This window comes from Alligator mississippiensis, chromosome 1, assembly GCF_030867095.1.
Source record: "Alligator mississippiensis isolate rAllMis1 chromosome 1, rAllMis1, whole genome shotgun sequence".
Taxonomy (NCBI): domain Eukaryota; kingdom Metazoa; phylum Chordata; order Crocodylia; family Alligatoridae; genus Alligator; species Alligator mississippiensis.
In genome coordinates this window covers 484788291-484816001 of record NC_081824.1, presented here as the reverse complement: position 1 = coordinate 484816001, position 27711 = coordinate 484788291, and the positions used below count along the sequence as shown (strand labels likewise).

The 27711-nt window shown below is 48.2% G+C and overlaps 1 protein-coding gene and 1 long non-coding RNA gene across 2 annotated transcripts in view; one reads left to right on the top strand and one right to left on the bottom strand.

Moving 5' to 3' along the window:
• The window catches only part of LOC132249306 (delta-1-pyrroline-5-carboxylate synthase-like), a 31494-nt gene extending 6585 nt beyond the window's left edge, over window positions 1–24909 (top strand). Inside the window, exons 3-19 of the mRNA XM_059724037.1 lie at window positions 1375–1497; window positions 3423–3646; window positions 4202–4351; window positions 4456–4560; window positions 5791–5943; window positions 6410–6500; window positions 10056–10204; window positions 13339–13483; window positions 16321–16394; window positions 17155–17254; window positions 18564–18784; window positions 19718–19855; window positions 19992–20187; window positions 20349–20470; window positions 22151–22337; window positions 22657–22752; window positions 23943–24909. Coding sequence (XP_059580020.1) covers window positions 1375–1497; window positions 3423–3646; window positions 4202–4351; window positions 4456–4560; window positions 5791–5943; window positions 6410–6500; window positions 10056–10204; window positions 13339–13483; window positions 16321–16394; window positions 17155–17254; window positions 18564–18784; window positions 19718–19855; window positions 19992–20187; window positions 20349–20470; window positions 22151–22337; window positions 22657–22752; window positions 23943–24124 — 2456 coding nt within the window. The 3' untranslated portion in view covers window positions 24125–24909. The remainder of the gene's footprint in view (window positions 1–1374; window positions 1498–3422; window positions 3647–4201; window positions 4352–4455; window positions 4561–5790; window positions 5944–6409; window positions 6501–10055; window positions 10205–13338; window positions 13484–16320; window positions 16395–17154; window positions 17255–18563; window positions 18785–19717; window positions 19856–19991; window positions 20188–20348; window positions 20471–22150; window positions 22338–22656; window positions 22753–23942) is intronic.
• On the bottom strand, window positions 24690–27013 carry LOC132249309 (uncharacterized). The gene is made up of 2 exons (XR_009460721.1): window positions 26271–27013; window positions 24690–25247 (listed from the first exon to the last, which is right to left on the bottom strand). It is a non-coding gene; the product is annotated as an uncharacterized LOC132249309 (long non-coding RNA).
• Between the last annotated feature and the right edge of the window lie 698 nt (window positions 27014–27711).

The window sequence follows — 27711 nt, the reverse complement described above, 5'->3', positions numbered from 1 at the left end:
CAGGTTTGGGGCTGGAGAACAGACTGGGACACTAGCCTTGAAGACATGCCTTTCCATGCCTCCATTCACCGCCCCAGGACAGTGCCTCAGGAAGGGGTACCACTGCTCTGCCTCTGACACCGGCCTGTATGTCAGGACCTGGGGTGTCTCACTGCTGTTCACCAAGGACAGTCTCCTATTGGCTAGCACTCATGTGTGAACCAGGAGAGGGCGTGTTTCCTCTCGGGAAAGTGTATGCCGTTCACTGTAGTACCTGGGCAGCGTGAAGGTGCTTTTCACTAGATCAGTGGGGGCCAACCTTTCTGGCCAGCAAGTCCCAGATGAGCCCTGTGCCCTCTCTGACTGTCACTTGAATCCCCTTCTGCCCAACCTGCTACTTTGCTGTGTGCTCCCTGCCTGATCTGCTCGGTTTCCTGCTCCCTCCCTGATTTGCCGTGTGCCATGCACAGGCTGCACATGCCACTTGTGGCACCTGTGCTGCATGGTGGCCACCCTGCCCTAGACTGTTTGGAGCAGTTTACTTTGCACCAGACTGACAGGTGATGCTGGGGGCTCGATGCAGAAGGTGCCACCTGAGATTGTTGGCTTGTTTGGGCCGGAGGTCAGACTGGATTGGTCAGGCTGACTGTACCGTAAAAGAATAAATATGTCAGTGGTAACAAAATATGCACAACTCGCGTGTGTTGAGAAGGTGACAGAACCCGTGACCGGGAAGGGGTGAGCAGGGAGCAGAGGAGTGAAAACTAGCAGTATTTTCAGTGCCTAATTACTTTCCTGGGCCCCTTAGGACCCTGACTCCCCAAGTGGGAAAAGCTGGCCTAAAGTTATTATGACGCTCTCTTCTGATCCTACGCATACCCTTGGGGTAGTTCCAGCCTTCAGGAGAGCTGTCTTGGGATGTAGCTGGTCAACATTTGGGGGCTGGGGGGTAGGGCAGAAATGCACAAGCCCAGAGCCCTTGACCCAGGTGTGGGAGGCTGCAGAGGATGTGAACTGAGAAGCCCCCACCCGCAGTAGGAGTTCTGAGTCCTAGGCCACAAGGAGCTTGTCAGCATGTCACAGCTCTTCTCTTAGTGTTGTTCAGCTCTGCTCCATCCAAAGGAAGGGCTCCCAGTCCACTCCTGCCTCCCTGTTCCCTCCCCCCTGGCCCTTCCTTGTGCTGCTCATTCACTTCTTGAGTTGAGTGCGTATCGTCCAGCCAGTCTGCGTCTGAACCACTCCCCCACTTGTGAACATGTTGTGTACTGCAGAGGACAGCATGCAAGTTGGGATACGTTGGTGTGCAGGACTGAACACGGTTCCCTATTAGGGATAGGGAGGCAGGGTCACCAAGACTAATGAATCTCTCTGTCTCTCCCTTGCTTTATTTTGTAGGCATCAGTAGTTCTCGTGGGTGTCTCATGATGCTGTGTCGAGCTGCTCTGAGCCCCTGCTTCCACGCCCCTGGACGGTCCCTTCTCTTCTCACCATGGTCCATCGCAGCTATTGCCCGCCCTTGTACGTATCTCAGAGAGCATTCTAGGGCTTGTTTCTAGCAGTGCCAGTTGGGGTGCTCACAGATGTTTAGTTAATGGTATGATTGGATCTGATCTGTGATCTCAATAATCATGCCTCCTGCTGTACCACATGTGTGGCAGGATGTGTGATTTTGGGGATCAGGGGACACACCCCAGGCACGCCCTGCTTCTCAGTGCAATGGTTGGGGGACAGCAGACTCCATCTGCACCCACAAAGGATCCAACAGTCAGTCTGTTTGAGCTCTGTTGTGGTTCTGATACTGCTGCCCATCAGCTGATAGTGCGGTCCACCTGGCCACAGATTCATTTTGGGGTGCAATTGAAATGCCACAAAATTATTGTACATTTTGTGTGTGTGTGTGTGTGTGTGTGTGTGTGTAATAGTTTTGTGGTTGGTTTTGTTTTTTGCTGCACCATTACTTGCATGAACATGTGGCTGAGTTGCACTTTATGATGTGATTAATTGATTAATTGTGCCTTAAATATAATGTCTGGCAGGGGCCTCAGTTAACTCCACACTGCAGTTAATGCACTGTTTTCCCTTCATTCAGCTGTGAAGGACAGTGGAATGAATCGCAGCCAAAGAGATCTGTGCAGCTTTCCTTCCTCAGTCCAATAATAATTCAGCCAGGTGCTGCAGCTATCGCTGTTTTCATTCAGACAGTTAGCAACTCCAGCCAAGAAATCATGTGGCCTCTAAGAATGCTTGTACTTGTTCTGTGCTTTCTGAGGTGACAGTGGGGATCATAAGTCTCCTCATGTGCTGGTTAGGCAGGGAATTCCCTCTTTATCAAACTCTTCTGTAGCTTCAACCTAACTTTCTCCCAGACAAAAGAAAGCATAGTGAGGCAGTTTGATGCCTCTGCTCCCCCTAGACAAAGCATAAGGTTCTGGGGCAGGAGGCCTATAATTGTGTGGATAGGTACAAATGTGAAGATTCTTCATCGCAATCTGAATGCACACGTGGAGGTAATCTGCCTGGCTCTTACCTCTGGGCATGCATGGCTGAGTCTGTTGGTTGCTGTTCTCTGCTGGGCAGACTCCATGCACCAGAAGCCTCAGGCCATGCAGCGGGCACAGATTCCCCCTACTGCAGCTAGACGCTATGCTGAGATGAGCAACAGTGGTAATACTGCAAATCACAGCATGAAGTCTGTAACTAGCAGTGTTTCTAGATTATTGTGCCTGGTCTCTCCAGGCATTTTAAAGTTAGACCTGTTCTACAATACAGAAACTGCAGGGATACCATGACATTTCCTCTCTTCAGCCAGTTAAAATTTGGCTAGAACTTCAGACTTAATTTCCTGACTGTTGCAAAGGGACCACTGGATATTTACAGACTCGACAGCTAGTGTGGATTGTTGTTGCAGCACCATTTAGCTCTGATGTATTTCCAGTGCCCCTTAACACTGTGCTGACCCAGTGGGGTAGTGCTGTTTTAGAGAGAAAAATGCTCCCATTCCCTGCTTCTCTTCTGCCTTAGCCTCATCTAACGGCTGACCCAGCTGGCTGCAGTTTCTGATTTCTATTGAGTCAAGTTGCATGCATCACCAAGCACTATAGCTAAAGCAGTTTCCAAAGCCATCTAAGTTATGTAAGAGGCACTCAGCTCAGTAGCTTTTCAACAAGCCTCCTCATCTGTACCTCAGATTCACTTGCCAACATGTTGCTTAGGAATGACTTACGCTCAAGCAGTTATTTGGAGGATGAGTGCATTGAAGTGGCTGGGTGGTAAGCCCTGAGTGTGTGCTATGGACCCCTTAGATTTGGGGAAGGGGAAGTTTTTGGTATGTAAGGGGTGGTGAGAGAGGGGAGGGGTCCATACCTAGGTTCTCCACATTGTGGGTTCTGTGGCTGGGAAGTACAGGCTTTTCTCTAGTCTTCCATGTTGTTTTGAAACCACAGCTCTCCCTGCCCACAACTGGGTGCTGAAGAATGGCTCTGTCCGCTGCTGGAGCAACATCCCATTCATCACTGTGCCACTCAGCCGGACGCACGGCAAGTCGTTTGCTCACCGCAGTGAACTGAAGCACGCTAAGCGGATCGTGGTGAAGCTGGGCAGTGCTGTGGTCACCCGTGGAGATGAGTGTGGATTGGCTCTTGGGCGGCTGGCATCCATTGTTGAGCAGGTAACTTAGTGACTAAGAATGACTTGTGCTTCTCAAGCTGGTTAGTCGGCTTCCCCTTCCAGCTGTAAATTACACCTCAAAACTTCCACACAAACTTCTGCTGCTCTTGTAACAGGGCACAACTGAAAACTGTACTAGAGAGGAAGGGGCAGCAGGGACAGCCTGTGCCTTAATATGTGTAAGGGAAGCCTAGGGGATAAAGCAGAAACCCCAAGGGAGTTTCTGCCCAGTGCAGAGGAGGGAGGAACCATCAGGAAGGGGGGAAAGGTTTTGGACTTTGCTAAAATGGGAAGAGATGATCTTCTGTGCCCCTTTGGATATTGAAAATTACCATGGATTAGAGTCCTAGTGAATGTTGGTCAGGGCATCACGACCTATGACATGTGGATAACTTTGCGCCTGTTCTCTGGGCAAGCAGGTGGTTTTGGGCTTCAGAAATCATTGAGCTTGTGGTACACTCAAACTGTGTAAGGTGGAAGTGGGGGAGGGACATCTTGGCAAGCCGGCAGCTGCCCTGTTCTGGGCCTGATCTCCCTCTTTTCTCCCTGCCTGCAGGTGTCGATGCTTCAGAACCAGGGCCGGGAGATGATGATTGTCACCAGTGGAGCCGTGGCTTTTGGCAAGCAGCGACTGCGCCATGAGATCCTGCTCTCCCAGAGCGTGCGACAGGCCTTGCACTCTGGGCAGAACCAGCTGAAGGACATGGTACATGGTGAAGGCAGGCACCTGGCCTCTGGAGGGATGTGAGGCAGAGGTTGCTCGTGTCCCCACCTGTGTGCCAACTGATGGGCCTTCTCTGGTCTTTGCAGGCTATCCCGGTCCTGGAGGCACGAGCTTGTGCAGCTGCTGGGCAGAGTGGACTGATGGCTTTGTATGAGGCCATGTTCACGCAGTACAGCATCTGTGCAGCTCAGGTGAGTAGGTGCACTTATCCCATGATGCATCTTGACAATCCTTCCAGGCTGTTTTATTGCTCTGACTTCTTAGAGTATCTGTGTTGCACTTACTGCCATCCCAGACCTCTGCTTCAGTCCCACTTGTGCAGGGTTGTAATGCAGTGGGAGTGACAGCTGGCACAAGAGCTTGTTCAGCTAAAGGTAACTTAGATCAACTTCTCTACTATAAGTAGGGTGAAATAGCATTGTGTCTAGATTTGTTTTCTAACTGGTGAGATGAGATTAGGGCAAGGACCTAAGGATCACAAACAGAACTGGGACTGCCATGCTAAATGTGGAGAGTACCCATGTGGAGAGTCCCTCTAAAATGGACTGAACATTTAGACAGTCTAATATGGACTGTCTGTTCACTGAAACCTCTCCACTGCATATACAGGCAACCCCTGTTTAGCACTCTTCACTGGTTCCTGAAAAACTGAGCGTTAAGCAAAACTAATGTGAAGCAAAACCGAAAGTTTTAACAACCCAAAACAGCCACCGCAAGTGTTTTTAATGACCCAAGATGGCGACCATAAGCATTATAACAAAACTTGCTGAGCGCTAAGTGGAATCAGGTATCAATTTAAAATGAGCATTATAGTGACTTAGTGCTATGCGAAACAGCGTTAAGCGGGGGTTTCCTGTACCTGGCCATGGACATCTCTAACAGATAGTGGTACACTACTGCTTGGACTACTATAGGAATGTGGGCTTTGTCTGTTTATCTTGGATAGTCTGCAAGGGTTACGCTCAAGTACAGCACAAGCCTGTGTTAACACCTCTAGGTTCTTGTATCAACCACATCCCTGTGGTAGTTGAGATCTTTAAAGCACCATGTCACTCAGGTGACTTCTGCATGTTCTGTGAAGTAGGATGTGCTAAATTCACTCATGAAATAAGTATCCTGCACTGCAGAGTAAATGCAGCCATGCAGAAATAGGCTGGATTCTGTCCTGGCTGGTGTGCACATGGGTCTTCTGTCCTCATATGCAGAAAAATTAAATTTCTTCTATTTAAAAACACTTGGCTAGTTGTGCAAGCAGAACTCCCAGATGTTCTTCTGGTCAGAGACTTCTGCAGCATTGCATGGTGCCTCCCAGTGCTCATCAGCCAGTTTTCAATGCCTGGTGAGAAAAGAAGGGTGTAAGGCAAAAATCTGCCAGAAAGGCCATGCACAAAGCTCCTGCTGGAAGTCTTTCCTCCTTTCAGATCTTAGTCACCAACCTGGATTTCCATGATGAGCAGAAACGCCGGAACCTGAATGGGACATTGCACGAGCTGCTGCGAATGAACATTGTCCCCATCATTAACACCAATGACGCTGTTGTTCCACCTCCAGAGCCAAACAGTGATCTGCAGGGGGTAAATGTGGGTAAAGTATTGCAGGGGGCAGATCCGGTCTGTGGCCCTGCTTGGAGCATGAAGGCTTGGCTCACTAACCTCCGCAGGGAAAGCTGCAATGTAAGAACTAAAGAAAAGCATGGCAATGCTGGGGCTGAACAGAGACACGTAGAGCACACCAGAACAATGGGGGCAGCAGAGCAGGGGACACGGTCTGCCATGGCTGGCTTCTGGCAGGGCTCAGTGAGGGAGAAAGGATGGGACGGAGGTATGGGCATGACGTGGTTTGGCTGTTACTTGCTGCATGCCAGTAGTGTGTTCAGTTACCTACCAACAAGGATGGCATCCAGAAAACTTGGCGCTGCATGGAGAAAGCTTCTCAAAGGTGCATGGTAGCACTGATGTGGCTTGTCTTTGTTGGGCATGGCTATGGCTCTGCTTGCTAGCTTCACCCAGGTAGCATTGCTGACCTCTCAATGCATTCCAGGTCATTAGCGTGAAGGATAATGATAGTTTGGCAGCACGACTGGCGGTAGAAATGAAGACCGATCTCCTAATTGTTCTCTCGGACGTGGAAGGTACGTAGTCCTTCAACTTTGACTACACAAGTAGTTTTTTCCCGTAAAATCCCTACAGAGGTCATAACCTGCAAGATGCATGCTGATGTTAATCTCCTTCACTTTTGCCTGTATATTGTATCCTTATTGTTGTCTGTATATGCTCTCTGTGAGAGTAAACTCTTCAAGGCTAGGACTAGGTGGAGCTCTCCAATGAGTGGAGCCTAGCACTGGATAAAGTACAATGTTTTGCAAAGTGCTGTGTCATCCCCTTTGGATCTCAGGGACAGTGCAATTGAAATTCAGAAACGACGTAGTAAGACAAGAAAGGGCTGTTTGCCCTCTAGAGTTTTGGGATTTCTCTGTAATATTGGTTAAATTATTTTAGATGGGTTGGAAATTACTTCTGTATGTCTGACTGCCAACTTGAGGTTAAAAAATACAGCCTGGGCCACTAGTGTAAAAGTGGGCTGAGGGTCCAACCGGATCCTGCTGTAGCTCCATTAGCATATGAGCTGTCCTTCTGCATTGGAGAGAGTCCAGCGGAAGGCAACAAGACGGTTGGGGGGCTGGGGCACATGACATGTGAGGAGAGGCTGAGGAAACTAAGCTTATTTAGTCTGCAGAAGAGATTATGGCGGGGTTTAATAGCAGCCTTGAACTACCTGCAATGTGGTTCCAAAGGGGATGGATCTGGACCGGTCTCAGTGGGGGCAGATGACCGAACAAGGAGCAATGGTCTCCAGTTGCAGCAAGGGAAGTTTAGGTTACATATTAGGAAGAACTTTCTCATGAGGAGGGTAGTACAGCACTGGAACAGGCTACCCAAAGAGACTGTGGTTACTGTCCTTGGAGGTTTTTAAGACCTGGCTAGACAAAGCCTTGGCTAGGATAAGATGCTTGGGGATGGTCCTGCTTTGAGCAGGCAGTTGGACTAGATGACCTCCTGAGGTCCTTTCCAGCCCTCGTGTTCTACGATTCTGTGATTCTATAATTGTTCGTATTTTAACTCCATCCTGGGGCTCCTGAAGCTTGGCTCAGTGCAAGGTTTTACCACAGTGACAATGGTGTGTATATGTGCCAAGCATAGCATTGCACAGCCCTGGGCCCAAACTCTGATGTGCTGAGACACATTGACCAATAGCTACTGTCCTATCACCTGGTCAGGAGAGCACAGGAGAGGGAGGGCATGATACATTTGCAGAGACCCTCTTCCATAACCAAGGTGTGATTGGTCACTTTTATCTACCCAGCTTCATTAGAAGTGTGGATTTGATATGGGTGCCTGTTGGCTGATGATGTGTGCATGCTTAGGATCCCTGGTGAAACTCGGAGGCTAATCTACTTTAATTTGGGGAGTGGCTGGACAAGTCTGCTCTTCCAGAAAGCATTACCCTTCCTGGGGCTTGCAGACATTGCCAGTTTTAGAGATCCTTGACCCCTTCCCAGATGCTCAGAACTTGTGCCTTTCTATTTTCCAGTTCCTTGATCAGAATTACTGTTTTTTGGCTGAGTGACATGTTCTGTTGTAAACAGTGACCCATTAGGCACTGACTTGCAACCTGTTCACTTTTGGATGATGAAATGTGTTACAGTTCAGGCATGAGCTGTGGCAGTATTCTCTCTGAGTCTTTCAGTGGATGCTTCCTTCTACTGACAATCCTGCACCCGTGTTTGAGTGGAACCGCATCATCCCTTTGCTCTCCAGGCTGTGCCACCCTGTTTACTAGTTGCATTTACCTTTGGCAAGTCCTTCTGCAAACAGCAATTGGTAGTAAAATCAGTGATAGAAAACAGCTCGTGCAAAATACGTATGTATTTAGCACTAGTACTGTTGGGCAGAGAATACAGCTGAACATGAAGCCTGACCTGGCAAGGGCTTTGCCCCAGCCCCCAGCAGGTGGAACCTCTGAGCTTCTGCCCCCTGAGTCTGATTTTCTGGGTTGCTGTCTGGCTGGGGTCCTTGCTTGCCCTGTAAACAAAAGCAATGAATAGTGAACAAAGGTTTGTGCCTGGACTTTTCCATGTTTCTTTGGCGTTGTCAGTTAACCTGCTGGCTAGAGTGTGGTGAGAGTAACCTTCAAACGACAAACGTGTGTTTGTGTCAGGGTCTCACAGAGCCCCAAAGCCACATGTTAACTGTTGGGCTTCCTTATAGCCAGTCTTCACTCAGTCAAATAACTAGAGGTTCCTGCTGTTCACTTTCCAAAAGAGGAAAATATTCTTCCCACAAAGAACAGCCTACCAGTTACAACAGTCGGTGGCCCTTACAGAAAGGGAGAGTGAATTGCCATCTCTAGATGCTTTGCAGCTCGAGTGCTGTAGCTCGTATCCCATAGCCCACTCCATATTGCTGATCCTTCTACTGTCTTTTCAGAAAAAAACCCTAAAATCCATAGCAGATCATGATGCCTTTCCCTCCTGAAGAATTTAGTTTTACATGTGCCGACTGGTTGGTGCTTGCTAAAATTAAGCAAAGGGCCAATATCAAGTTTTACACTTATGAGAAGTGAGGAGGAAAGATAAAGAGGCTGGAGGTGCTATTAGCGAACTGATTATTTCAAGAAAGAACCCCAGCCCTAATTATGCACTCCCTCCTTGAACAAGTGCCCCCTGCACAGCCCTCACCTTTGCTTCATGCTGGTTAGCTTCTGCATGCACAGATGTGTTCTGTCACTGCAGACTTGCACCAGGGTCATTCCATTGACTTCAGTGGATTTAGGCAAAACTTATCTAACCACAAACCAGGAATTTACTGGATCTGTGCTTCATCCATCATCCTCCACTTGCCTACTGAGCAGGGAATAAGGAGAAGGTCCTGCAGCACAGGCTGCATGCATACATGCAGAGTGCATATCCCTGCGTGTGCTGCTTTAATGATTCTCTAGTGGGTGTTTCTATGGCATTTCTGGTGAGATGGCAGTAAGAGATGCTTAAAGGGGCAGAAAACTAGAAGTCAGTCAACTTAAAATGTCATTTCTTTTTCAAGCAGACTCGTTTGTGTATTCTGCTCTTGTGTCCCCTGGAGCGGTTGGCATTACTTGACCTTTCATTGCTCTTCTTGGAACTATCTCCCACCTGTAGACCTCTGTGAAACATGGTGCTCTGCTGTGTTGTTGGAGGCCATGGCAGTGGTGCCTGTCCCCTCCCTGACTTTGCTAATGTCTTTCCATGTGCAGCTTCATACTGCTCTGTTGCAGGCCTGTCACACTGCAAGCTCATATCCCATTTTCTGTCATCTCTTGCTCCATTGCAGCTGCCAACATCACTGCTTCTCAGGCTTCCTGCTATCATTTCAGATATGTTGTCTTTCTCTTTTTTATGCGTTTAGTTCTCTTTCTTTTAAGCTTAACTTTGAAGTTCTTCATTTTTGGGGACAAGCACCTCCTGGTTCAGGCTCACAACCTTGTCCTGAGCTGGGTTTGTTGAGACCTGCACAGGTGTCCTCTTGCAGTGGTAAATAGTCAGTGCCCATACCTTTGTAATGGAGAAGAGCTCCCTAACCCTCCCAGTTGTGTTCCCCTGAACGACGGAGTCCAAAGATATACAGAGCTAACAAATAGATTTGCATTTTAGGACTCTTTGACAGCCCCCCGGGGTCAGATGATGCGAAGCTTATTGACATATTTTACCCGGGAGACCAGCAGTCTGTGACCTTTGGAACCAAATCCCGGGTAGGAATGGGAGGCATGGAAGCCAAGGGAGGAGAAAACTCTAGAGCCTATGTTGCTTGCTTTTCATATGGGAAAAGCAATGTTCTGAAATGGTCTGAGATGCACTTTACCTTTGAGCCTTGCTCTAAGTCTGTTTTCGAACAAACGTGTACATTGCATTGAGTTTAACCCATTCTCTCTGTCTCCTTCCTGTATATAGACGCATTTCTGGCTTCTGAAAGAGGAACTCTGGGGTATTTTAGTCCTTTATCTGCGCATTTGTTCCATTACAGAGAGGTTAATTTCGCTACCGTGTACATGACCTTTTCATTGTTTTTTGGGAACTTTCTCCATCTCCAGTGTTCCTTTTCCTGCAGAGATTTGTTTTTAAATCCCATGCAAAACAGAACATTGGACGTGTCTGCAAGAGAAGCTTACTGCGCAGTAGTGTGTTGGTCAAAAACTGTGCTAATGCGCTGTTGTGCAGTGTTATTAAGCTCTTGTGCAGTAAGCACCACAAAAAACATGCACCAGTGCTACTGCGCAGTAACTAGTTACTGCTCATTTAGTTAGTACTTCATTAGGTAAGTACTAAACTAAATGCTCAGTATCTAAGCTCATTAATGAACGTATAGACATACCTACCCATTGTGTCCTTTGGTATGGATGTAGTGAGGAGGGGCATCTCCATGATGGGGATGAGCCAGTTCCTAAGGAGGTCTTAAAAGCTACAGTATTTCCAACTGCTGGAAGGCTCAAGTTCAGTGCCTCTTCAGTAGCTTTATTTAAATAGTTCCAGTTGCATATACAGGTTCAATAAGACCAGGAGAACTTCAGAATCTAAATGCACAAATTGGAAGAGGTATAGAGAAAGGAGTTTTACATTTAATGAAGTCCCAAATGTAACTTTGTGGGGATAGGAGAGCTAAAACAAAATAAATTCCACTGTATGCAAAGTGTGGCTGTCTTCTGGCATGAAGAGCTGGTGGAAAACTGTCCATTGCATAGGAGCACTCAAATTGCCCAAAGCACCAGCTGGGATTGTCAGTACTAGAAAAAAAAAGTAAGTGCGAAGATCCTAGGAATGGGCAAGGTGGGGATGGATTATTGCTGAAATGAAGTGAACTGAGATCAGGGAAATGTCCTGAGAAAATTATGGGATGCCAGATGAGCACCCTACATGTCAATATATGTGGCGAAAAATCCATAAACCTCTCTATAGTAGTTAGAGACTTTTTAAAGGTGGGTTGGGGGGGTGGGGGGAATGAGAGTCCTGCAGTAGAAGGGGAACGTAATGTAATGAGCATATGGAAAACTCAGTCTCCCAGTCCAGGGGGGTCCTGTGCATCTGCACTGGAGGACAGCTATAGAGCTAAGGAAGTGGAACTGTATCTGAAGGATTGAACAGGGTCTGAGAAAGCTTCCTCCTTATATGCACAGCAATAGGAACAGACATACTTACAAATATACTCGTATTGTCTTGCCTGCAGCCCATTTAGGAAAAAAGTGATGGCGAATGGATTCATGTCAGGGTAATAATTTATAAACAATGGTATCTCAGGATAGGGAAGTTTTTGTCAAGAAGTCACTTCTCCAGTTGAAATGATTGCTTTGGAGTCTGGGAAAAGGTGATTCTGTCTTAAAAATTAAGGATCACACATGAGCTGCTTCAAGTAAACGTTGACCCATAGTTTAATTGCATTAAACATCGTAGACATCAGAATTTGTGCTTGGCCACTAAACTGCGGACGGGAGACTCCCACGCTGCCCCGCCCATCTGCAAAGAGTTCCCTGTTCATATCTGCAAAGGTCCCTCCTTTTCATCCCTCTTTCAAACTCTCCTTTGACATGAAGTGTACAAGAACTCAGAAGCAGTTGAGCGGGCAGCGGGCTAAGGCTGCTATCCCAGATCAGCAATATTGTCTCATCATTTCCTTTTGTTACCCATCTGCCTGTTCAACATGTTGAGTCCTTTTCCCAAGCAGCTTACAGTTTTTCCATGTTTGAATAGCACCTAGCATAGGGCACTTAGTAATAGACACTGAGGAAACATGTGGAAAGGGTGTGAACCCAAAAATGAAAAAAATAGAAGGCCTCAGATTAACAAACTGTATGTGGTATGGCCATGTCAGAACACGCATTCTTGCATGCAAAAGGAAACTGAAAGGCAAGACAGCGATCCAGCCCCAGTGAGACTGGTGTAAAGGAGTACAGCACATGAGGTAAATTGGGGAGGGAAATCAAAGAACTAAAATCACTTTGAAGAGCCATTACCAAAGAGATAGAAACAGTACCCAATCCTTCAAGATCTGAAGCCGGAGACCCTCAGAAAATCACTGGTGTCACTGGACTTCAGGGGGGTAATTTAGGAAGGTAAGGACATAGAAATCAGGTTTATTGTCTATGATGGTGCCTAGGAACCAAACAAGAACAGGCTGTCATTATGCTGGGCACAGGACAGACAGCAGCAGACAGTCTCGAGAGTCAGCTCTTCATCCTTCTTCCTTGTCACCGCCATCACCTCGGTATGTGCTGTTTCAGAATTGACAGTTCCAAATTACCAAAGATGAGAGGATAAAATCCAAGAATTGTGGAGGAAGGATGTGGCTGAACTTTTGACAGATGTGCTGCCCATCATTAAATCACCTGCTGGTTTTTGGTTGGGCAGCGATGCCTTAAAGGCATGTCCAGCGGTGCTGAGAACAGACACCAGTGACCCTTCTGCTGGCAGGAAAAGTGGTGGAAGCCAAAAGTTAAAAAAGGGACTCCAGACACCTGGATGAGCATGACACGATGGGGACAAACCAGCAGAGCTCTTGTGAAGGAAAACGGTCTCTTCCGCTCAGCACAATGCTTGCTGTTGTGTGTCAACGAAATAGCGGTGCAGGAAAAGTTACTATTATGATTTGTATCTTCAAAAAGCCTCTGTCAGCATGCTGTCAGGCATTTCTTTCTTATTCTGGGCCTTGGCTAGATTCCAGCCCACAAAATTTAGCAGGAATAAATGATCTATTTTCAACCTGGGTTAGCCTGTGGTAGCTCCTACACTGTGTTTGTATGCTCCCAAAGGTGTGTGAGGAGATGGTTCCTGTCATGAAGGATTTACAATCTAAAATCCTACAATGAAGCAGGGATAATCTCTGAAAGAAGATGCTTGCTTGGCATGAAGATTTTTTTTCCCCCAGTGTTTGCTTTCTTCCTTCTAGGTAAAGGCCGCTCTGTGGGCCCTCCAAGGGGGCACTTCTGTGGTCATTGCAAATGGGACGCACCCAAAGATCTCTGGCCATGTCATCACGGACATTGTGGAAGGCAAAAAAGTTGGCACCTTTTTTTCAGAAGTGAAACCTGCAGGTAAGCTGGTATGCGGGGCAGTTTGGAGATGAGGACTGAGTGAAGGGCTGAAGGTTTCTGGCATCTCTAAACCAATGGTGGCAGATGCCAGGGAGAGCATGGCAAGGGATGGATCACTCTAGATCTACCTTGTAACATATGCTGTCTGTCTCCTGCCACTGTCAGAAACAGACGACTGGGCTAGATGGACAGTTGGTCTGACCTGGCATATGTGGGTGACTGGTGCCTCCTGAGACTGGGGGGGATGACAGTGGGTGACAGTGTCGGTGGCAGGGTGGCGAGCAGCGACTGCCCACAGAAGCTGGCAGCAGCGGTGGGGTGGGGGCGAGCAGGACTGCCCACAGAAGCCAGCGGTGGCGGCCAGTCTCAGGGGACAGGGGGCACGTGCCCCCCCACCAGTCACCTATGCTGGCATGGCACTTCTCGCATTCTTTGTAGATATTGGGGTTTGGGGAAGGCTTCCTAGGGGGATGAAGATGGGTTACAACTTTATCTATAGCTGTAAGAAACTGACAAAAATGTACTTTGTGAGGCTAGCAGATCATTTTTAAAAGATGTGTATCCATCTGTAGGGTCTGTAGCTGTGCTGCGGCAGTGTGCCTGCTGGCCTCCTGGGGCTAAGGCTGTGGGTTCAAGACCCCTGGTTTCCTGGGCCAGAGGGCATCTGAGGTGTGTGTCCTATCCTGAGCAACACAAATGATCAGGGGCCTGGGAGATGAGACTTATGAGGAGAGGCTGAAAGAAACTCAGGAGAAGAGAAGATTGAAGGGGGATTTGATAAGTCTTTAAATACCTGAAGGGCAATTACTGAGAGGATGGAGATAGGCTTTTCCCTTTGGCCATGGGGGACAGGACTAGGGGCAATGGCCTCAAGCTACAGCAGAGGAAATTTCTGACTGTGAGGTGGTCAAGAGTTGGAATAGGCTACCTAGAGAAGTCGTAGACTCTCTATCCATGGAAGTTTTCAAGAGTACTTTGGACAGACACTTGCCTGGGATGGTTTAGTCAGCGATGATCCTACCCTGAGCAGATGACCTTGTGAGTTTCCTTCCAGCCCTACTTTCCCATGGTCCTATGATCTGATAGAGTCCCTTGCATGCTCCTTGTACGACCACTGATGGGCTATAATTAAATTGTCTTTCAACCTTTCTTTAGTGAGTTAAAAAAACTGAACTCCTTAAACTTCTCATCTTAAGGCACACTTTTGTAGAGTGTAAATCATTTCTGTAGCTGTTCTCTGGACCTTCTGCCATTTTCTCTTATCCGTATAAGATGGAGACACCAGAACTTCCATACGGGGTTGGAAAGTTACCTTGGCACGGCATTGGTAAGACCAAGATCTCTTTCTAATCCTACTTGGTGGTCTCCTCATAGTACATCAAAGCATTGTGTTAGCTGGCTATCCCAAAACCTTGAGCTTGGGAGTGAATGTTCAGTTTGCCTTCTGCAGCAACACCTGAGCCTTTTTCAGAGCCACTGCTTTTCAGACTACAATCCTTTTTTCCTATAGATACAATCTATGTTCTCTGTTCCTATGTCTTTGAAAAAGATATGTTGCCTTTTAGGTGATCAGATCTCTTTAGTATTGACTTATCCTTCTTTTTTGCTATCCCATGTGTCTGAGAGAGAGTCATTCCTTGGACATGAATGTATTATTTCTAGACGCTGATTTAAAAATAATTGAACGAGAGTGGACTGAGAACCAATCCCAGCAGTGCCCCAAAGAGATATACTGTATTAACTGAGAATTCCTTTTTTGAGCTCTGAAAGTTGTGCCTTGCCTATTTTAATAGTGGTCTTTGTAGTTGTGATGGCTTAAGGAATATGAGAGAAGCTAGATTTGTTTTGGCAATTTCTTAATGGAACAACTCAGTAGTAGGAAGAGATGTTAGACAAACATTTTAGGTACAAATGCTAGTTTGTCTGACTTCTTTCCCAAATAGAGTAAACTATCTTGGCCTGCCCGTGGTTTGTACCTCCTGCACTGTACACTTGGTCCTACTCCTCTCCTAGTGCTGGGAATGATCTTAGGAGTCCAGGCTATCTCCTTACTCTAACCACTGCTAACAGATTGCACTACTGTGGATGAAGACCTAGGCCAAAAAGTGACAGGAGGGAGTATAGAAGTCCTCTGCAGGTACTTGGAATGACAGAGATCATTTGGGGAGGGCCAAAGGATTGTGAAGAGCCTGAGATATTGGGTTGTGGGGTTAGAGGAGACGAGGAAGAAGCTGAGAACAAAGGTATCCTCATGGGTCAGCTACACTGACATAGTGTATCTGGCTCTGCACAAGAGAGCAGGGAGATGGTCAGAGGAGGAACACATCAGGAAAGGTGGATATGCTCCCGGCTCTTAACGTTTTTGTTTATGGTTTTTGTCTGTTTACAAGATTTTTACCACTCTGATACTGTCTTTACCTAGGAATATTTTTCTGTCTCTTTCTGTTGCTTGCAAGTCCCCAAGCTTACCTGAATATATTTAAGAGGCAAGGATTCCTTAGGGTGACATCTTTTAATGGACCAACTATGTAGCTGGGAAATGAGATAGACAAGCTTTCTTTTGAATGCAAGACATTCTTCCTCAGGTCACTAAACATGAATATAATTAGGCATGATTTTGATGTCACTTTCTGCATGGGTATAGTTGCAGCTTCTTGGATGTGCACATGAAACCGCATGTGTACCCTTCCATGCGTTGAGAGAAAGGGTGAGAGGTTTTAGCCAGTGTATCTTTTCTTGCCTGGTGGATGGTCACTGTGATGAGGAGTTTTAGTTTTTGTATATGCTCTAACTTGGAGTTAAAATTATATCCAGTGTGCACACTCTTGTTTTCATAGGCCCTACTGTAGAACAGCAGGCTGAAATGGCTCGAGCTGGTGGCAGGACCCTGGCAGCATTACAACCTGAACAGGTAACAGGGCTACATGACCTCAGATCTTACTAGAATCCACAAATGTGCAATATGTTTTCTGGGAAACAGTTAAGATGAGTCCCTGCTCGAAAGGGCTTGTGTTCTTGCTTTTCTGTCAAGCTCATCACTTAGTAATGTATTAGGAGAGGGGAAGGGGCATGGCATGGTGGATGGGCTACAGAGCTGTGGTTAGGAAGTTACGCATGTAACTGTTTGAATCCTTGTGTTTTATATGTATTTCATCATCTAAATAACTGCTCTATTTTAATACAAACTCTCACAGTCGGTAGGCAATGCCTCAGACGCACCTAGGAGTGGGCTGCCCCAGCTGCTCCCGCTAAGAGCATTCTCACAATGTCCGTAGGGTGCCCCTGTGTGCAGTTCTCCAGTGAGCGCACCATAGCATTACAGTTGGGTTGGATCAAGGGGAGCCACCATGAAGAACAAGGCTGCTATAGCTGCAAATAGGAGTGTCTTAAAGGGAGAGGTTCTTGGGGTTGGGAAAGAAGGCAGAGACCTGAAAGGCAGAGATGCAAAGGCCAGAAATGGAGTTGGCAGAGTAAGTGATACAGTCCCGCTTCTAGCAAAGAGAAAGCTGAGAGCCGTCAGCTCTCTGAGGGGAACTGGGGGCCAAACCAGGGAGGAAACTGTGAGGTCCAAAGATGTGCCGTTCAGAGCTGGAAGGGACCAGAAGCCAGAGTACTATGAGCTACTTCAAGTTTACCATGATAAGAGGAATTCCCTTTTTTATTCCTGTTAGAGAGCTGATATTATCTATCATCTTGCTGACTTACTGACAGACCAGAGAGAAGAAATTCTGTTGGCAAACAAGAAAGACATGGAAGAAGCTGAGAACAAAGGTAACATGTGCCAGCTACATTGACATAGTGCATCTGGGTCTGCACAAGAGAGCAGGGAGATGGGACTGTTCTCTGCTTCGGGGCTTGAGGAATTTGGGAATGAGCTCTGTGGGATGACCTTCCTCTTGGCTGCCACTGAGGAGCAAATCCAAGACCTTGAAAGCCCTGAGTGCAGGCAGCTGTAGCTCTGAAAGTTGTAGGAAACACTTTCTCTGCATTGGACACCACAGCCAGGTAATGTGCTGAACAGTGACGTACAAAAACTGACAGTGCTCCAAGTCCCCATGAGAGCGATGCCATGACATGGCGAACACCTCATGTTCCTTAGCAGTGGTGGCCAACACAGGATGCCGTGCCCCATGGAGGTGAATTCCATCTCTTGTGGCCAAGCCAGCTGTGACGCAACGCTCTCCAAAAAGAGCAACATCCGTGTACTAACTAGGCTTAGTCTACTTTAAGCAACTGGTGCAATGCCTTTAATCAGCATCAGGTTATTATTCTGAGAAGTCTGGGATGGACTGAATGTGGGACAGGTGACTTGTGCTCACATCATGAATCGTTTCTACATTATACTCCTGCATCCTTCATGAAGGATGCACAGAGGTGTGCAAAGTGTAGGTTGGGGCAAGCAGTGGGTTTGTGCCTGGATGTATCCATTCACAGCAAAGCCTTTCTACGAGTTTATTGTTTTAGCAGCATCAGGAATTCTTTAAAAAGGGCAGAAACATTGAGCTCTCCTGTCATGTCTGAGATGTCAGTAAAAGTGTCTTGCTTTAAACTTCACCTTCAGAGCGTGAGCTATGCATGCAGCTGTGCTGAGCACACTCGCTGCTAAACTGATAGAGCCAAAATAATCTCACCCCCAGGAAATGACCCACCAATAACAAGCACGGCCAAGGTAGGGGTGTACTCCTATTGCCCGTCTCACCCATGGCTGTTTTTCTTGAGCTTCTCTACCTTATACTAGTCACTGTTAGACACCTAGCTCTGTATTTGGCTCTTGTGCCACAGTTGCTGCATTGCCCTTCAGTGAGTCGGGTGTCACTTTCTTGATATCTGTCCTCCTCCTCCTGCAGTGACCCCTCAGTTTTTCCAGGGTAGACCCTACATGCATCCCTAGCAAGAGCATCTTTGCAACATTTGAACAACAGCTAGCTGCCTCTATGGTAGATACGTCTACAAGGAACCAAGGACCAGCCACTGTTGTCCTTTAAAGCTCACACTTAGTGGTTCCTCCAAATGCATAAGTCCAGTCTCCAACAAATGTGGTGCTTGTTCAGAATGGCTAAATCGCTTTCCCCTCTTCCAGGGAGACTGGCGCTTCCTTTGATGAAGAGACTGAGTCTGTCTACGTCCAAGCTGAACAGCTTGGCCATTGGTCTGCGCCAGATTGCACCATCCTCGCAGGACAGTGTGGGCCGTGTCATTCGCCGGACGCGAATAGCAAAGGACTTGGAATTGGAGCAGGTGACAGTGCCCATTGGTGTCCTGCTGGTGATCTTCGAGTCCCGCCCAGACTGCCTCCCACAGGTACGTAGCAAGAGCACGTGGAACTGCTGCAGCTGCCTGTTGTTACCAGGGGAGGAGCCGGGGAGGATTCTCTTGATGCAGGGGGTGGTCAGCCGTGTGCCTGAATGTTTCCTGAAAGGTTCCCTTGCTGGGACTCCTCTAAACTGAGGTTCTGGCCTCCTGCCTGCCTGCACCAGCTGCTGCTGGGTCACAAAGCCCCTGAGCAGTGCGGGGCCCAGTGCTTCCCTCTGTGGGTGCGGCCACCTGGGAATGGCTGGCTTGGCCCTGGGGCAGAGCAGCAAGGTGGCAGGAGGGCAGTTGGGTGTGCTGGTGGTGGGAGAAGGTGGTGGGGACGGTGCACGGGTCGGGTTTCAGCGTCCCATGCACTGTTGCACTTTGTTAGGTAGCAAACTAAAACACCACAAAGATGTTTTACCTTGCTACATTACAGAGTCATTTACAGTGGAATACACTGCTGAGCGTGCAAACAGCAATGCCATTAAAGCGATGCAAAAGGGCATTTATTCTGCTTTAAAGGCCAATTTTGTGGTGTATACAAAGACCCTTGCAGTTTAGGCACTGTAGTAGAAGCAGGACTTCTCCTTTCGTGGAGAGCTTCAGTGATTTCGGGCAGCTGGAAGGACTGATTGGTGCAGAGGGGAACCAATGTATCATTGGTGATACATTGGTGTCCCCTTGCAGTGGGACATCCATCCACAGCTAGCCCCTTTGCCAGCACCACCTTGACATTGGAGACTTGTCCATGAAGTGTATTTAGCTTTGGAGCTGTGTGCATCCTATGTCTGTCCAAATAGCTCCCTGGGCAGAGTGGCCTGGAAGACGGTATGACTCCAACAGGGTCAGCATGGCTGCAGGGGGAATCTGGTACTTGCTCGGTGGTGTCTGCATTATGCTGATGTTCTGTAGTGCTCATGCCTTCTCTCCCTTTGGCAGGTGTCTGCTTTGGCCATTGCCAGTGGAAATGGTTTATTGCTGAAAGGCGGAAGGGAGGCATCACATAGCAATCAGATCCTTCACCACCTGACACAGGAAGCACTTTCTATCCATGGGGTCAAAGATGCAGTGCAGCTGGTGAGTACTGGAGGCCAGTCTGGAATTTGGCAGATGTGTGCATGTGCTGTAAGTGAAGCCCATTTGTGAATGCTTCAAGGCAGAGATCCTGTGAGCTTCCTTTAGTCCTCAGAAACCTGCTGCTTATTTATTACAGGTGAATACCAGAGAGGAAGTAGAGGACCTCTGCCGCTTGGACAAACTGATAGATCTGATCATTCCACGCGGGTCAGCTCAGCTTGTTAGGGACATCCAGAAAGCAGCTAAAGGGATCCCAGGGATGGGGCACAGTGAAGGGATCTGCCATGTATATGTGGACGTAGATGCCAGTGTTGAGAAGGTCACAAGGATAGGTAAGGTGGGAGAGGCTTCTTGTGTTTGAGTTCAGCTGAGATGTCTGTATTGTTTTAAGACATAGGTTCATAAGTACATGATACTCAGGCTTGCTCATTAGGAAGGCTTGAAAGAGTGTGCAAGGAGCAGCTTGTAACCATTGTCCATTCTTGCACCGTAGTCAGAGACTCAAAGTGTGAATATCCTGCTGCTTGCAGTGCTCTGGAGACGCTCTTGATTCACCGGGACCAGCTGCGAACCCCACTGGTTGATCAGATCATCGACATGCTGAGAGTGGAGCAGGTCAGTGAGCACCGCCTGTTTTGCTATGGACAATTGCTAGCCTTTAGGAGTCTGGCTGGGACGTTAGAGGCATTTGCAGTAGCGCTATGGTATACAGAAATGGGCTTCTGGGGCCCTGCTCCCCCAACCCTCAGGTTCTGCCTAGAGATGAACCTGGTGTTGCTGAGCTGTGATGTGCATCGCGGTCCTTCTCTGGTGCTGCTTGTATTCCCTTTCTCTGCTGTGTCTGGAAGCAGAAGCTTTTGGTCCCGACTCTTCATGTCCTGGTGCTAGTCCACCAGATCGGCCCCTCTTGTGCTTGAGGTTTGTCACTCGTCTTTATCTTAACCACACTCAAGTCCCTTCTTTGCTTTTGCCCCCTGTTTCGCACTGTTTCCTCCCCCCAGACTTAGCGCACACTCATGCTTGTCAACCTGTCCTTGGTTCTGCCTGTTCTGCTTTCCTCGTGTCTATGCAGGATCTACAGAGCGAAGCTCTCGAACGACTTTCTCGGCATCTTGCAGACATTGCAGTTCCAGCAGCATCTGTGCAGGAGTCTTTGTAGTTGTGTGCTGAATTTCTCTGGGCTCCAGAGAGCTGTAGGATTAAGCCCCCAGCTCAGACCTTGAATGCTAATTAACAGGCACTTGACATAGCTGGTGCTATGTCACTAGGACACGCAGGCTGTGGGTATTTGTGCAGAAAACACAGGGTCAGAGGGAAAGTTGGGACCACATGTGTTGGTGACAGGGGAGCTGGGGGGATGTGTCCAAGGGAAACCATGTGACCCAGAAAGCTCCCCAGTGAGCCCCACTGGCAGTTCTCCACAGACTTGGGCTTCCCTTCTGCAAGCGGGAAGGGGCTGTTAAGCTAGTGTAGTGTCGGTCTGTCACAAAGGATGTGAAGTTTCATTCAGTATTTGTGTATCAAACAAGTGGCAGTTGAATAAATATTAGACAGACACCCAGCTCTGGTTCTGCAGGCTCCCAGCAGCATTAGTGCTTCACGACAGACTCAGAGTAGCTTGCCTTGTTTTGCTTGACACAAGTACTATGTTTTCTTTGCAGGGCAAGACCAGGAACACTAGCAGTTACTGTGGTGTAGCTGATGCTCTGTGTTCACTTATCCAAGCTGATCTTGCAGGGGCTTGTTCATGCAGCCAGGCTGTGAACTGAAATCTCTTCATAATCTTCACTTTGGTTAAACTAACTAAATTGCATTTGAGTCTCTGTTGTAAGGGATCTTCTCTGTATTTCTGATTCATTCTTTATAGCTCTCCTCTGAAGTCTCTCTAATTCTTAACATTCCTTTTAAAGTGAAGGTACCAGAACTGGACATGTGTTCCCAGAATGGTTTCATCACTGCTGTACTGGGTGTACTCTCACCTCTCTACTCTTGCTTGATGCATCGTTAAAGGAATACGTTACATCTTCTAGCTGCCATATTGTGCTGGCAGTTCATGTTCAGCTGGTTGGCAGCCATGACCCAGGTTCAGTACCCTGTTGCTAATTCCCTGAGCCATAAAATTCCCAGAAATGGCTTTTACATTTTATGACCTGAAACTGTCTATAGGGTCTACATAAGGCAAGAAATCTGTGCTGCAGCCAGCTTTTTATTTCTAGGGAATATTTAACTTGGGGGCAGCTGTTCTGTGTGGAAGGTATTTGGACAGGTGAGTTGATGCATATTTTGTCCTCGCAGGTGAAGATTCATGCTGGCCCTAGGTTTGCATCTTACTTGACTTTCAGTCCTTCAGAAGTGAAGTCTCTCCGTACAGAATACGGAGACCTGGAATGCTGCATCGAGGTGGTGGACAGTGTCCAGGAAGCCATTGAACATATCCACAAATATGGAAGCTCTCACACAGATGTGATCGTCACAGAGAATGGTCAGTGCCCTGCACAGTAAAGTGCATCAGCTCGTGCTGTCAAACTTCAGGCACTGGTGGTTGATGTGCACTTCCATGGCATGTAAGGCTACCAGGCCCAGAAGCTACTTAGGACAGAACCTCTCTTGATCGTTCTTACTGTCATGGCTGCAGACCTGTAGAGTTGACATCTGTGTGCTGTGGTGAAAGGGCTGTCAGTATTGGTTTGGTCATGACGAATCTGCCTAATGCTGTGCTGCACAACTTGGTTTGTGCAGGTTCTTGCACTGCGCACATAACTGAAGATCTCTGAACGCTCACATCAGTTTGTTTCCCTCAGAGAAAACGGCAGAGTACTTCCTGCAGCACGTGGACAGTGCCTGCGTGTTCTGGAATGCCAGCACCCGATTCTCCGATGGATACCGCTTGGGGCTTGGTAAGGGAGCAGGAGCAGTTCTTTTGCTCTGCTTGGGTTGCAGATTTGAATTTGGGATTTGTACACCTAGCAGGTACCTGCCTGAATCCTGGAAGATGAGGCTGTACCTTCTCTGCCTAGAGCTTCCTGGGAGGATTTTAGAGAAGATACTGTAGCAGAAGTAGACATTTGGATCTTTCAGCTGAAAGGATTAGCAGATAAAAATCTGGTGGGTGTAGTTAAGTTTGACAGGAGCAGAAAGTACACTGTACCACCTGGATTAATTAGGAAGGCGAGTCAGTTAGGAAGGGAGAAAAGATGTTCTGTTGTGGAACTGAGTAACCTCTAAAGGCCCTAGCCTTGAGGCTGTGTGGTGTTAAGTTTAGTTTAGTGCATGTGCATAGCAGGAGAAGACCCTAAAATGACCATGCTTAGATAACATATGGTCTTCACTTCAATTCCAGAGGGGATTCAGTGGTCTCTTCCGTGAGGATCGTTAGACCTGGAGATGAATGAATACCTCACACACATGTGTACGCATGCCGTCTGGCATAGTGCAACACCTTTTCACCTGCATTCGCAGGCTGGGCTGCTGACCACTACAGTCCCAGAATCGAAAGGGGCTGTGTATGTGGGGGTGTGGTATCCTGAGAAATTCCAGGAGCAGTTCCATTTCTCTCCTCTCACAAAGCCTTGTGGGAGTTGCAGAAGGCTCCCAGTGCGAGCCTTCAGTGTGAGGGAAGCACTGTTGCTTGGAGCAGCAATGCACAGGATGGCCTTGGTCACAAGCTCTGTGGATGTCTGTAGGATATTGCTCAGTTACGGCAGCATCCCTGCTGTATATCCTGGCAGAGCTTTTTACAGAGCGTGAAACTTTCAGAACACAAACTGAATCTTGATTCTGCTTTGTAAGGATGTCACTTCAATTTCTGAAAAAAGCTTCCAGCTGGCTCCATAAGGGCTGTTTCACTCCGGAAAAACAGGTTGTAGACAGAGAGACGTTACTTTGCCTCCCTTTTTAAAAAAAAATGTAAGCTGAGTTCTGCTTGGGGGAAATGGGATGGAAAGGATGCACTATTGGCTGTTCTTCGTCTTGGAAAAGATGCAAGAACTGTGTAGCACTGAAGCAATAAGAGAAATTCCTTCCAGCAAAGAGCCAACTGTGCACAAAACCCAGCTTCATCTTGTGCTCCTATCTCCCGCTGCTGCAGGGGCCGAGGTTGGAATCAGTACTTCTCGTATCCATGCCCGTGGACCGGTGGGGATCGAGGGACTATTAACTACAAAGTGGCTGCTGAGAGGGGACAATCATGTTGTGTCTGACTTCTCAGAGCATGGGAGCATGAAATATCTTCATGAGAACCTCCCCATCCCTCAGAGGAACACCGACTGACAGCACCTGAGAGCCCAGGAGTGCGACAGGTTTACTGAGGATGCTCAGGCTCCAGAGCTGCCTCTGGGGAGGAGTTTGTACTTGCCCTCAGGTGAGTTGTCTGCTCTGGCTCCCCCGGGGGGTTAGACACTGTGCAGTAAAATGAAGAAAAGACAATTGTGTCTGTCTGAGAGTTCCTGCTCCTACTCGCTGTTAGCGCCATGTAGCAACAAACATAGAGGCTGCAAGTAGACACCTGTTCCCAGAGCTGGGTCCTCAGACCATCCCAGCTGCACAGTGAGACTCTCCCCTTTGCATCCCTTTCTCTCCCTTGCTCCTTTGGTAAACCACCTTTACTTGCTTTGGGGTGGACCTGTTCCTTTCTCTTAATATCTTCCTGTGGCACTTGGCCATCTCATCCTGGTCTGAAGGGCTTTGTTTCTGAGAAGACTTTGTATTGCCGAGCGTGTTCCCTTTCCCTGCAGTCCTAGCATCTTGGCAGCTCTTGGAAGGGCTGGAATGTTCTGACACTTACTTTGCACTTAAATGTTAGGTAAATCGATGAATAAATGTTCCAGCGGCAGAATGCTTTGACCAAGAGATCCTTTTTAATGTTTGATTTCTTTTAATTACAGATAAATGTAGATAAATTTCACAACTGTAAATGTGGATTCCATTACCCTTTTATGAATATTTGTACCAAATATTTTTGTTCATTGTTTTATATGAAACTTTATCATCCCCACAGGAGAATGGAAATGGTATTTTAACTCCATGTTTTTCAAAATAAAGTTCTTGCAAAATGATTTTCGGTCTTCAAGTGTGTGATTATTTAAAATGAAATTGTAACTTTCTCTAGAGAAGACTCCCCTAGTTAACAATGGCAAACACTTGGAGGTCGGCAATCTTGCAATTTTTTTTTTCCCGATTTTTTCTTTCATTTCATTAACATTGTCACTTTTTTCACATAAAATGAGTCGCACGTTGTACGAATTGGCTATGTCCTTCCGTGGAAGTGGGGCTTAATCGCAGAAATCCCAAATGTGGTTTCCTCTTTTAATCTAAATTCCAACACTAGATGTAGGATCCTTGCCCCAGTCTGTCATGGCTTCATCTGGTGGCCCAATGCCTGTGATTGCTCTGCCTGTTTGAATACAAGAGACTAGTTTAGAACAAGAGGGAGAATTTGAGAAGCCAAAGGCAGTGACTGCTAAGTCTAAGTCCTGTGTCTTTTGGGCCATATCCCTGCTGGGATTACTGTGGCCTTTTGTGTGCGGAGGGGGCCCTATATTCTCTTCCAACTCTACAAAGTTGTGTAAATAACTATGATTTTTTAACATCCTCTCTTAGATTCATAGCTGTCAGGGGCTGGAAGGAACCTCGCAAGATCATCGTGTCCAGCCCCCTGCACTAGGCAGGAAGGACAACTGGGGTCAGGTGACCCCAGCAAGGTGACCATCCAGTCTCCTCTTGAAGATGTCCAGGGTAGGTGATGGCACCCAGTCTGGAGAGAGTTTATTCCAGAGCTGGACACCCTGATTGTGAAGAAGTTTTTCCTAGTGTTAAGCCTGAAACGGTCTTCTGGAGTTTGTGGCCATTACTCCTACTTTTCCCCAAGGGTGCCCTGGTAAACAGTTGTTCGCCAAGCCCCCGATGTAGCGGTAAGCTGCTACTAAGTCCCCTCTCACCCTTCTCTGCTTTAGGCTGAAGAGCCCCAGGTCCCTCCGCCTTTCCTTGTATGGCTTGCTGTGCAAGTCTATGATCATACGTGTGGCTCTTTTCTGCACTCTCAAGATTTACCACGACCTTGTTAAAGTGTGGTACCCACGTGTGTGTGTGTGTGTGTGTGCACAAGTGTGTATAGAGTTATTTTGGTTAGTCTATAAGGTACAAATCTACCCTTCCTTCTATTTGTCTGAAGACTAACATGGCTAACTATGTTTCAAATGTGATCCTCAGCATTTGGAGTGGGGGGGAAAAGGGTGGTTGCATGAGGCAGCATTGTTGCATGTTGCAGCCAGGCTGCTGTGGGTGTAGCAGGGGCGGAGTGGAGCTACAGGGTGATATGGAGCATCAGGGGTTGGCCTGGTGTTCAGCTGCATGGTACAGGTGCAGAATGGATATAACAGTAGTAGTAGTAGCCTGGTTCATAGTTTCTGTCAAGTACCGGTGATCCAGGGGGTCGGCAGCAGTCAGGCCTGGAAGTCTCTGCTCCTTTCCCTTATGGTGCCATTTGGGTCAGCAGCGGGTGAGGTCCATGGGCATCCATCTGCAGTCCTCCCTTAAGGCGCCATTTGGGTTGTCTGTGGGCAAGGTCCACGGGCCTCCATCCGCAGCTCTCCCTTACGCACCATTTGGGCCTGTAGCGGGCAAGGGCCGGGAGGTCTCCGCTGTCTGCTCTCAGGCTCATCTTGCCGAGCTGCGGTGTGGTGCTGCCCTGCTCGCAAAAGGGTCGAGCACTGACAGCCTTTCACACTCTGAAGCCTGAGCTACGGTGTGGCACTGCCCAGCTCTCCCCACTGCGCTGTTTCTCCTCTCTCTCCCGTCATTTCATATCCAGGTTCCCCACATCTGCTGCTGCCCCCGTTCATTTCTGCAGTGGTTCTCTTGTGCCCACCGCGTGTTGAGTGCCTCCGAGCTGGTCACCCAGGATGCTGACTCCCTTGCTGAAAAGGGATTAATGGGAGATGTCGCTTGTCTTTGCTGTCTGGTTGAACCGGCCACCTGAGGCTTTATCTGCAAATCACATGAAACAGGTCGCCTTTGGGGGTCAACCCCCTTTGCTTGCTGCCAAAAAGAGAAGTGGAGAAGATGGCAAACGCAGGTGTGCGCTGCCTTGCTCCATAAGAGACTAATACCATTGATTAGTCGCGGCGCGGTGCCCCGACCCCTGCGCCTCGCAGCCACCAGAGAAGGGCGGGTAACGTGGGAACGGGGCGGGGCGCCGCGCGTTTCTCACGGGGCTGCGCGGCCGGGGGAGCCTGGCACGAAACACACCCCGTGGTCCGGAGCTCCGCGCTGGGCCAGCAGCCGGGGGGTGCTTGTCTGAATGCACCACTGGTGGGTGCTGAGCAGGCAGACATCTCCCAGGGCTTCCTGCACGGCTGGCAGAAATAGAGATGCTTCTGGGTGTGGATGTGCTGATACTGGGACAGGTGGGAGAGATGGGGGAAGTTTTTCCAATACTCAGAGCACTGATGTGGCTTCTCCCGTGTGGATGAGCTGGTGTCGGGTCAGGTGGGAGGATTGGGTGAAACTCTTGACACCCTCAGAACAGCGATGTGGCTTCTCCCCTGTGTGGAGGGCCTGGTGCAGGGTAAGGGTGGAGGACTGAGCAAAACTCTTCCCACACACAGAACAACGATGTGGCTTCTCCCGTGTGTGCATGCACCTGTGCCTGGCCAGGCTGCAGGGCTGCCTGAAGCTCATCCCACACTTTGTGCAGCAGTGTGGTTGCTGCCTCTTCTGCACACACCAGTGCTGGGACAACTTTTGCCAGCTGATGAAGTTCTTCCTGCACTTGTTGCAGCGGTGCGTCTTCCTCCCCAAGTGCATCCGATGGTGCTGAACCAGGGAGAAGAAATGGGTGAAGGTCTTACCACATGTGA